General features: G+C 39.9%; 1 protein-coding gene across 1 annotated transcript in view; it reads right to left on the minus strand.

The window, feature by feature from the left end:
• The window catches only part of FMN2 (formin 2), a gene marked incomplete at its 5' end in the record, with an annotated part of 438,038 nt that overhangs the window by 287,500 nt on the left and 138,224 nt on the right, over positions 1-12,314 (minus strand). Inside the window, 2 exons of the mRNA XM_011995030.1 lie at positions 9,830-9,974; positions 11,968-12,314. Coding sequence (XP_011850420.1) covers positions 9,830-9,974; positions 11,968-12,314 — 492 coding nt within the window. The remainder of the gene's footprint in view (positions 1-9,829; positions 9,975-11,967) is intronic.

Below are 12,314 nucleotides of genomic sequence, written 5' to 3' on the forward strand. Positions count from 1 at the left end.
AAAAAGGAGTTGAACAATGAGAGCACACGGACACAGGGAGTGGAACATCACACACTGGGGCCTGTCAGGGGGTGGGGGACTGGGGAACGGATAGCATTAGGAGAAATACCTAATATAGATGATGGGTTAATGGGTGCAGCAAACCACCATGGCACGTGTATACCTATGTAACAAACCTGCATGTTCTGCACATGTATCCTGGAACTTCAAGTATAATAGAAGAAAATAAATAAATAAAATGGGATTGATAACACACACACACTCTCACACACACACACTCACACACACACACACTCACTCACACACACACTCACACACACACACACTCACACACACACTCACACACACTCACACTCTCACACACACTCACACACACACTCACACACACACACACACACACACTCTCATGCCAGTGAAGCTTCCGCTTGGTTTTGATGGGTCTGTATGAGGTTAGCCAATGCTTTCCTGGGGGCACCACATCTTGCTCTGATTGCTCTTGGCTGGATGCAGCCTGGCAGGTGTGTATTCACCCTCCCTACCTCCACAGATGATGGTGATCCTTAAAGGAACCTTCTCAAAGGTCTCCTGTGGTTCTCCATGCTTGCCTGTTAAAAAGCTTCTCCAACAGGAGACTGAAGAAATTAGAAATGCCAGCATCCTGCCTCTACTAGACCAAAATCATAGCCATACAGGAGTTACAGAGAAAGAGAGAGAACTACGGTCCTCTTGGCCACACATGTCCAGAGCAGAGCAGAGTTGGGGGTGGCTGGTAACGGAGTAGGCTGTGGCTAACTGTCAGAGTACTCTTGCTGTTCTGAGTTTTAGCAGATTTTCTTGAATGACTGTTTCTCCATTTCCTGTGCACCCTTAGGACAATTTTCAGAGACTTCAAATAAATAATTTTTTGTTATAATTTTCACCAGTTAAGTTGTTTTACTGGGGAGAGGATCCACCATGTTCCTCACTATCTCGAGAAGACTCTCCTCCAGACAACTTGCTAAAGTAGCACTTCAGATAGTTTCACGTCCCAAATTAATTTTAAAGATTCATGAATTAACAATTAACAAAAAATAAAGGTGAAATATTAGATATCTTCCATTTAGTTGTCTGGGCATGGTGGCTCACACTTCTAATCCCAGCACTTTGGGAAGCTGAGGCAGGAGGATTGCCTGAGCCCAGGAGTACAAGCCCAGCCTGGGCAACATGGCGAATCCCCATTCCTGCAAAATAAAAATTAAAAAGTTAGCCAGGCTCGGCGGCCCACACCTAGAGTGCCAGCTGCTTGGGAGGCTGAGGTGAGAGGATAGCTCAAGCCAGGGAAGTCGAGGCTGCAGTGAGCCATGATCATACCACAGTACTCCAGCCTTGGAGGCAGAGTGAGACCCCATCCCAAAAAAATAAATAAAAAAAATAAATAAATAAATAACCTTCATTTTGAAAATGGTTATGGTCTTTTTTTAAAAAAGTTTATTTTCCATTTACAAAAAGTTTTAAATTAAATAAACTAATGACACAAATAAGAACTTTATATATTTTTTCTAAGTCTTAAACGTATGCCCTCAAATAACAGGAACTCTTTTTCAGTTTAGGTCACACTAAGTTTGGTTGTGAATAATCTGACTAGTGTCGTCACCGGCATCCCTTCTGGTAGAAAAAAGGTAGGGCCTATCATAATTGTGACTATGTAGGTCAAATGCGGAATAAACTCCTCCTTTGCCCTGAGATTATCCCAAATCCTGTTGCTATCCATGGTAAAGAAGCATACATCCTGCTATTTCATACCTTGACACCAAAATAAGCTTCAGGTCCAATTAATCTAAATTCAGTCCTCACACTTATTTCTAGTATGACAAACTTGAGGCCGGGTAGGAGGATGAGAAGGAAACACATTCAGTGAATATAAATGATCTAAATTCACATTCCTAAAACTCCCAGATAGGGGAGCACACAGGGGAGGCCTGCTACAGTGATGACTGATTTATTCTCACTTTAATTAAGCTGCAAGGAAACCTTTGCTCATGGTGCTATTCTCAAAAATCACCCCTTAGTCCTCTCTACATATCTAAACCAAATAAATTCTTCAAGGCCCATTTCAAGTCACATCTCCTCCACACAGCCTTTCTCCCAAGTCCAGCCTATATACTCTGTTGAACTTCTGACCACCCACAGTTTGCACTATCTTTAGTATATAGCATGGAACCTGAAGGACAATTCAAGTATAGTCACTTGAATACTCAAAGCCGTCTCTCTTGGGTTGTTCCACAATAAATTAGCCCTCCAGAGAACCTCTGTGCCCTTTCTGGTATTTTAGCTCATTTCCTCTGCTGTAGTCCCTGCTGAAATGGATCAACTGTGCTGCCATCAGATCAAAAAAGGGTGCAACAGTGAAAGCGCTCACTGTTTCGTTTTTCCAGTGAAACTAAAGAGGGCTGTCTGCAATAGTGGCTCCAGTCTAAACCGGCTCTGCTGAGAAAATACTCTCCCATCATCTGCTCCAGATAGAATTCATTTAAAAAATTTTTTCTTAGACATGAGATGGGGTCTCACTATGTTGCCAAGGCTGGAGGGCAGTGGCTATCACAGGCACAATCATAGCACACAACAGCCCACCTTGTAGGCGGCTCTACAGGTGCACGCCACTGCATCTGGCATTCCAAACAGCATCTGTACTCTATTCTATACTCGTTCTTCAATTCGTATGAATGATAAACAGAACATTATAGCCATTAAAAATTCATACCACTTTCCTTGTACATTTAGTCCAACAGAATCTTTTTTTTTTTTTTTTTTTTTTTTTTTTTTTTTTTTTTTTTTTTGAGACAGGGTCTCACTCTGTCGCCAGGCTGTAGTGCAGTGGCGTGATCTCAGCTCACTGCAACCTCCACCTCCCGGGTTCAATCAATTCTCCTGCATCCACCTCCTGAGTAGCTAGGACTATAGGCGCACGCCACCACGCCCAGCTAATTTTTGTACTTTTAATAGAGATGGGGTTTCACCATGTTGGCCAGGATGGTCTCGATTTCTTGACCTCGTGATCTGCCCACCTCAGCCTCCCAAAGTGCTGGGATTATAGGCATGAGCCACTGCACCCAGCCCAGAATCTTAATATCATGGTATATAAATATAAAATCCAAAAGAATTAACAGTCTACACTATGACTAAATTGTATGCAATTCTAAAGCACAGTTACCCAAATATAATTTCCCTAATATATACCAAGGTGAAAGATAATTAGCTTAGTTACATTTCCTTTATATTATGCTGGTGTATTTGTGTTACTTTTTATGTTTAGCCTTTTACTTAGAAGTATAAAAATAATTTTATTGGCCAAAAGAAAATTTAAGAGGCTGAGGCGGGAGAATGGCATGAACCTGGGAGGCGGAGCTTGCAGTAAGCCGAGGTTGTGCCACTGCACTCCAGCCTGGGCGACTAAGCGAGACTCTGTCTCAAAAAAAAAAAAAAAAGAAAAAAAGAAAATTTAAAAACAGAGGTTAATATTATTGCATTCCTTGAACTGATTGGGTATGCTCTACAAATACAGGAATAGCATCTTCAAAAAAAATAATAAATCTTTCAACATCTTAAACAAATCCAGATTCCACAAAACCTATGTTCATCTAATTATAGTTTTGTATTTTGATGTGGTTTTCTATGTAAATACATTTTTAAGGCTTGCAATAGGAATGTATTCTATTAAAAGCAGATGTTAAAAGTTACAAAGTACCAAATGTTTATTGTGTATCCTCAAAACAAATCTAAATTGTCTTATTATAAGATATTTAGTGTTTCAGACATGATTTTATGTCTTTGGTCAAAAGACAAATATAACTGTTCAAATCAACCAAAACACACCCTTGCCAGCTACAACTGGAACAATTAACACCAATACAAAACACTAGGCTTCTATAACACAGATTTTCATTCAGTCTGTCACTGTGTAGCACTGAAATATCTATTAATTACAAGAAAACAGTTTTCAATCTAAAAATGAATGTCTGCAATAAATAAAATTGCAGCAAAGATCACAGATAAAATATGTAATCTATTTTTCCTTTTCATAGCAGCCAATAATACAGTGGCAGGCGATATGTGAAGTGTGCCACACCTGTTCTCCCAAATTCCTCAACACAGTAAGAAGAAGCTTTTATTGGCAATTACTGCTTCCCGTAAGAACACTTACAGGTATTATGTTATACACTCCCATAAAAGAGCAGCTGAATGATGAATACTTCTTTTCCCATCGCTATTACACATTTTTATAACTTTTTCTTTTTTTTTTTTGAGACTGCGTCTCGCTTTGTTGCCCAGGCTGGAGTGTAGTGGTGCGATCTCGGCTCACTGCAAGCTCCGCCTCCTGGGTTCAAGCAATTCTCCTGCCTCAGCCTCCTGAGTAGCTGGGATTACATGCACCCACTACCACTCCTGGCTAATTTTTTGTATTTTTAGTAGAGATGGGGTTTCACCATGTTGGTCAGGCTGGTCTCAAACTCCTGACCTTGAACATTTTTAAGCTACTCAGGAGGCTGAGACGGGAGAATGGCGTGAACTCGGGAGGCGGAGCTTGCAGTGAGCCGAGATCGCGCCACAGCACTCCAACCTGGGTGAGAGCAAGACTCCGTCTCATAAAAAAAAAAAGAAAAAACAAATCTTTTTTAGGGGTTAGGTCATCAAGCACAATGGAAAGACGAACATGATACCAAATATCGAATTCCTTAAAGTTGGTATCTGTAATAAATGTGAATTCTAACAAATCCTTTCACTACCTGCCCTTATAATAAGCAGCAAATTTAACAATGTATTTTTTCTGATCAGATTTCCAGAGGCTAAAGTCCAACAAATATTTAACTGTCATACTTTTTCTCCCATTCTCTGGGCAAAGAATTTTAATCTGATAGATTAAATAGAAGAAACCCACAGAGATTCATTGTGTTGCATTAAATGGTTAGACAAATGTCAGTTACGTACTTTTTAAAAAATAACAGATTCTTCTTTTTCACTCTTGCTGACTTCTATGTGCAAATTTACATTCTGGGTATCATGTTCCTTTACAGATCCTTTAAACATGATTAGACATTATTTACCTATGGCATATTTTACAAAGATGATTCTTTTGGTACCATGGGATAAATGAAAGGTAGCATCATTTCACATTTGGCAAGGTTTAACCACAGTGGGTGTCTGCCTCTAACCACTATTTATATGCCACACAAGCAAGTGACTCTTATTTTTACTGCTTACAGAGACTTACGTATTTAAATCTCATACCATTCAAACTTTTATTTAACTGGGCAAATGTATGTTGGTGAAATCACAGTTTATATACTTGTCAAAATCTGCTAAAATATTGGCCAGGCATGGTAACTCATGCCTGTAATCCCAGCACTTTGGGAGTCCAAGGTGGGTGGATCACCTGAGGTCAGGAGTTTGAGACCAGCCTGACCAACATGGTGAAACCCCGTCTCTATGAGACCAGCCTGACCAACATGGCAAAATCCCGTCTCTACTAAAAATACAAAAATTAGCCAGTCACAGGGGCCTGCACCTGTAATCCCAGCTACTTGGGAGGCTGAGGCAGAAGAATCACTTGAATCCGGAAGGGGAAGGTTGCAGTGAGCCAAGATCACGCCACTGCACTCCAGCCTGTGCAACAGAGTGAGACTCCATTTAAAAAAAAAGAAAAAAGAAAAAAGAAATCTGCTAAAACATGGTAAAGGTTTTAAAAGTGTCTCACATACAATTTTATTTATAACCACAGTCATTTAAATACAGAACATATATGAAAAACCAATACACATTCAAATTCTTTTTTTAAAGTATTTAATTCATTTTTTAAAGTATATATTCTGGTCTCCATATAAAATTACTGCACTTACACTCATATAAAATATTCCACATCCATAATTATCACTTAATTAGGAAGAGCAGAGGCTCTGCAGCCAGATGGCTGGAGTTTGAACCTGAGCTCAGCCCCTTACCAGCTTGGAAACATTACTGAATTCCTCTACATCTCTGTACCTGAGGTTTCTGTACTATGAACCATACTATGAACTGAGACTGATGGTGCCTGTCTCATATGAGTAGGAGCATTATATGAGTTGATATAAGTACAGTGCTAAGAACAGTAACTGGTACATGGTAAATAATGGACACGATGGTTTCCATGGTTATTATTGTTGTAATAATTACTACTATTACTACTACTACTACCGTGTTTACCAAAATTTATTTCCTTATGACATTATTTCGTAGAAGATTAACCAAAAACTACGCAACCCTTATTATCAAAATCACTCCAAAGTAAATTCTCTCACTTTCCTGCTAATGAGCTCAGATTAAAAAATTTTTTTTTTTTTTCCTGATACAGGGTCTTAATCTGTCACCCTGGCTGGAGTGCAGTGGTGCTATCACAACTCACTGCAGACTCAACCTCCCTGGGCTCAGATGATCTTCCCATCTCAGCTTTCCAAGTACCTGGAATGACAGGCATGCACCACTGCAGCCAGATAATCTTTACATTTTTTATAGATTCAGAATTTCACCATGTTCCCCAGGCTGGTCTCAAACTCCTGGGCTCAAGCAGTCCACCTGCCTTGGCCTCCCAAAGTGCTAGGATTACAAGTGTGAGCCACCACGCCCAGCAGGTTAAACTATTCAATACTTATTTGATCATCAAAGATCCTGAGGTGACTTAGGGTCATTATAAACATTAATAATCACTGAACTACCCTGCAAATAGGGAGGAATTGGACTAAATATTATTGGCTCTAGAGCCTTCCTTAAAAATGGGCAAGTATGAATGTGTGTGAATGCTTAAGCACGAACATCATATGAGATCACTTTTTCTATTTTCCTCTTTATTCCTTAAGAGATGGGGCTCTACATCAGACAGTTCTAATGTCAAAGTGTCACACTCATTTGGGTTTGAAAAACTGTGTCAGACTATAGTCTGACAAACTTCTATGTACCTTTCTCAGCTAATCTTTCGTGTGTTACTTCAAAGTGAAGAAGGATAAATGAAGTCATTATAGAACAAACTTAAATCCATGCTCCATAAGAAAAGTATAAAATGCTTTGTCTTAAGTTCTTTGGAGAGAAAAGGAGTTGGAAATATAAGATATTCTTCATTTCTATCAGTCTGAGCATCCAGAGAAAATAACCCTCTTTCTCCTTATGCCAAACGGCAATGTGCCCAGCTGAAGAATCTTCTATTATCACACTGAAAACGTCTCTGCCACGACAGTAAAAACAGCACAGGCACCTCGTTAAACACCAGTGCATTCAACCACAGTCTTACTTTCAAGGAGAAGACAGATCACAGAAAAATTATTTGGCTATTTTTAAATATTTAAATAAAAACAGAACTTCCAGCTTCCATTGTATATAAGAAGAATTGCTTGAAATACCTCCATAAACATACACCATGGCATTAAAGGCTATTAATTTTACTGGAAATGAATCATAAGGTACCAAAATGTCTGCACATACAATCAGTGCACATTTCCCATAAAAAGGGGAACAATTTGCATGCATCCTGAAAATACACTTTCCTTAAACAAAATTTTAAATGTCTCAAGTAAATGGAGTGGACAGATTTTTCTTCCAAATACAATGAAGTTAAATAAAACTATGTTTCTTCAGCAATCCATCACTTTGTAGTGATTTTTTTCTAACATACATTTAAAAAAATCTTTTATCCCTCCAAAAACAGATCTGAAATGCAGAGCTCCGCACCAAGCCCCAGGCCAAGGAGTTGCTGAATAGGTTTATCTGGAGTCATGATGGAGACTGTCCCATAAACCCTGTTTGAAGCTGAAGGTCAACAGTAGCGTCACTATCAATAAACACAAATGAGGACATTGGCAAAGTCTCTTACCGACAATTTATGAAATGTCTTAATGACAGAATGAGGAGATTATCTTAAGATGATGATGCTCAACACAGATGCACTGTTTATATGCAGAGAGATTCCTTCATGCCAACTAGTTTAATTTGAAGTTTGATGATTTAGATGTAAATCATATTTCAGTAAGCTAAAACTTAATACTAAGTCAAACAGAGCATGAAATCCTACAGTCTTGGTCGTCCTGGGAGACTTCTTCCTTATCTGTATTCCCTTAGTCAAAAAAAAAAAAAAGCGGTGCTGGGAGTAGGGAGAGCATGGCTCAATTTTCTGAGTATTTGGTCCCTGGACAAGAGACGCTCCATGCCACATCTACACATTAGTCAAGTGACAGTTCTGGCTGCCCGACTCTCCTCGATGTAAGCCCCGCCCATATTCCCCACTCAGACAGATTTTACATCTCTGACACAACGCAAAAGAAGAGACACGATGACTCAGCCTCAGCGTACTATATGCAAATATACCGTGGAAAGGATTTTTAAAATATTTATCTCTGCCAGAGAAAATATGATTTTCCATTACTCCTCTTAACATTGTCACCCTGGACTTACTGCTTATTATGAAATGAGTAACTCTCTGGTTTTTAATCACTGCTGGACATAGCCACTGATATTTATAAAGTCTTCATCCCTTAGTCAGCTGATTAATTTAATAAATATTTACTGAGTGCCTATGATGTGCCAGGTGCCATTTCGTTCACTATGTTACTGACCTGAGGTCACCAGCAACCAGCAATAATACAACAAAAGCATTTCTAAAAGAATTCAACTGCATAATGTTTGGGTTTAAATTATTCTGAGATTAATAAAATGCCTGGGGTGAGCCTGCTCACCCAGATAACTATGGGTTACAAGGGTCTAGCTGTCCCATTGAAACTCATCTTCTCCTGGCTGGATATGGCGATGTCTGTCTGGTGAACATTGTCTGCTCTGAAATAAGTATCAATGGAAACAACTCCAGGTCATGTGCCTAGCTACTACTTCCAGGTCAGAGGCAAAAATTCGAGGAATCAGCCCATGAGCTGGAACTCCTATGGCGCTACTGGGCAAGGAGAACACTGGAGATATCAGTCTCATTTTTCCCTCTTTGTTTCCCAAGACTGAGCTGCTTGCCACTCCTTTGCTTCCAAGACCTCTTTCCTGCCACCCTGCAAAAGTTAAGAAATGTAGCCACTCTCCATTTCAGGGTAAAGACGGGCACCATTAGCAATTCTATCTGGAGTTCATTATGATGAGGTTTTACTCTACTTTCCAAATGACACCCCTGAGAAATTTATAACAATATCCCTTTATGACAAGCCCAATGGATATATCAGTTGAAAAATTTTGCTTGGAAATGTTTTTCTTGAAATGCAGCAATCTTTCTTTTTATGACTCAAAAATGTCACAGGTTAGATCAAAGGATCTAACATAAAATAGAGAGGTTAGAAATGGATACAAGACTTCTCTTCCACATTTCAAGTACAGTGTAACTGTTTAACTGGATTCTAATGGCATCCACTTCAGATATAATGCAACAAAATACCAAACACATGATCAGTTTCCAAGGATTGGATTTCTTGCTTGTTTTCCTTTGCCCACTTTTTCCTTTCTTTCCATCCATAGGAGCACTCAGATGGATATAAATCAAGTGAAAATTTATTTCTAGGCAACTAATTCTGGAAAGAAACAGTGGCTGAGACTTTGGAAATATGTGTTATGATGTTACGAATAAAAGTCGGGACATTATCACTGGATGGAGATAATCATGTGTTGTTCTATTTGTGCTAGTGTTACTTAACCACATGTTCTAAAGTCCTAACCCTTGCTATCTGCCTAAGATCCATGGAGATTTACACAGCCCAAAAACTATTTCAAAGTTTTCTCTAATGACAGTTCACACTTATGCCAGAAACACTGTCCAATTTCATAAGGCACAAAAAATACTCACTTGTTTAGCCTTTGTCTTTGAGATGGTATCAGAGATAGGTTTCTTTCTCTCCTTTACAGCAGTTTTAGAAAATAATTCCTCAAATTCATGACAATCTATGGATGGCTCCTCAATTTTTTCCCAAATAAGTGAAGTACTGGAGTCTCTAAAATTAAGCAAAAGAACAATAAAACAGCCATCAAACTGAACTACATCACAGTAAGCATAAACAGAAAGGAAGAAAGGGAGGGAGGAAAGCCAGCAGGAAGGAGGGAGGGAAAAAGACGAGAGATAAGAAGGAAAGAATATTCTTTTTCTTTAAGACCACCATTTGTTTGATCCACTTATTGGGAAAGTTAAAATACCATCCATGAATGAAATCTTACCCCAGAAATAATTTCCAGAAACCCTCAGTTATCAGGTCACCGTATAAAAACGCAAAAAGAAAACCTATCTCAGCATGGGCTAGGGAGGCAAGAAATGTTTGATATCTCAAAATCCCAACTTGACTTATCACCTCTGCAGATTATTCATGGGTTAAAAAACACACATTTACAAGATGGCATCCTCTGCCTCCTACTGCCTCCCATCACATCACCCCATTGTTATTTGTCTTCTCAGTGACCGCAGATTCATGTAATACCACCTAAAAAGGGTAAACATATTTTTAAAAAAGCAAAGCAATAACAAAACACGAGAACTTCCCGTGTCATATCTGGAGAAATGACTTTGGGGCACAGTTTAAAATGAATCACCCACATACATAAGTGGAGTGGTAATAACACAGAAGACGAACTGAAAAATTAGAAGTCATCACAATATACAGTTTCTTGCCCCCGATATGGTTTAGAGAGTAGACAAATTCATATAAGAAATGAAAACGAACCTGGCAAATACCGTTTCTAAACGCATGCCACACACACAAAGGAAAGTCAAGGAATCATGAAACATTAGAACAAGGCAGGCCAGTGAGGTTTAAAGTGTACGTTTTCCCTGCCACCTACACATTCCACAGCCAAGTATCACAGCATTGTCTCAATGTCTAGGGAACACGGTTCATAGATGATGCATGAATGTATAAAATGCCACCAGAATACCTGGTGGAAAGTATTCTTTTATGATGATTATTCCCAGCTATGATTGTATGACTTTGTGCTGTGTTGCCAATGATTGACAGAAGTGTCATGAAATTTTCAAAACTAAATTATTTCACACTTGGGTGTGGATATGTGTATTTTTGTGTAGCATGTTTCTAAAGAAAGCCTACAAGATGGGATTGTAAAGCAGGGCTGTGCTTTTTTTTTTTTTTTTTTTTTGAGACGGAGTCTCCCTCTGTGGCTCAGGCTGGAGGGTAGTGGCGCGATCTCGGCTCACTGCAAGCTCCGCCTCCCGGGTTCCTGCCATTCTCCTGCCTCAGCCTCCCGACTAGCTGGGACTACAGGCGCCCACCGCCACGCCCGGCTAATTTTTTGCATTTTTAGTAGAGACGGGGTTTCACCGTGTTAGCCAGGATGGTCTCGATCTCCTAACCTCGTGATCCGCCCGCCTCGGCCTCCCAAAGTGCGGGGATTACAGGCGTGAGCCACCACGCCCTGCCCCGGGGCTGTGCATTTTAAAGTGTGCACTAAACCATGCTCCAGAGTCAGTTTACTTAAGAATTTGATTTACATTTTTAAGCTGTGTGTCAGAAATGGAAGCTTGAAGTAGTGAAAGCAAGGAGTAGATTCTTACATGGAAAATAATTTGGCTACAAATTTTTCTGCTTACCTGCCCTCATTCATTTTCCAGAGGGCATAAAAGCATAGTTTCACTGGAATTCAGGCATGAGTCGCAGTCTTACAATTAGATAACAGAGCATGTATGCTAAGAAAAATATATCCCTCAATCTTTAAGAGAGATATCAATAACTATATAGATGGATATACCTACATCTCATACATTGATAAATATATATATTTGTTTTACACCTTTGGTACTTCTGGAGAAAAGCCTAAAGCTTTAAATAGCAAGCTGCTGCACTATATACTGATGTAAAAATCTAGACAAATTTTAGAGCTGTGCTTAAAAATACATTCAACGGTAATTTTCCCGAGTTTGACAATAAACACTTCCCTAATACTGACACACACTATGCAAAGATGAGCTCACTTTCATGTTACCTTTTACTATGCAGTTGAATCCTGGTCCAGTAAAGAGGCTTCATTGGTCGACAAGGCTCTATGGGCTGCTTCCTACTCCCTTTGTCCTGATTCATCCCTAATCCAAACAAGCCACTCGGCAATGGAGGAGGAAGGAATCCACACACCTGTGGGGTTGGTAAAGTGCTACTCCCAACTTGTGGGAGGAGTGGAGGGCCTGATGCAGGAAGCAGAGGGGGCGGTGGGATTCCTGTCCCAGGCGGAGGGGGTGGGGGAGCTGGAGCAGGTGGAATCCCCATACCTGGCAAGGGAGGAGGTGGGGGAATCCCAGCACCAGGTAGGGGGGGCGGAGGAGGTATTCCCATTCC

This window comes from Mandrillus leucophaeus, unplaced genomic scaffold (genome assembly GCF_000951045.1).
Source record: "Mandrillus leucophaeus isolate KB7577 unplaced genomic scaffold, Mleu.le_1.0 Scaffold466, whole genome shotgun sequence".
In the NCBI taxonomy this organism is placed as follows: domain Eukaryota; kingdom Metazoa; phylum Chordata; class Mammalia; order Primates; family Cercopithecidae; genus Mandrillus; species Mandrillus leucophaeus.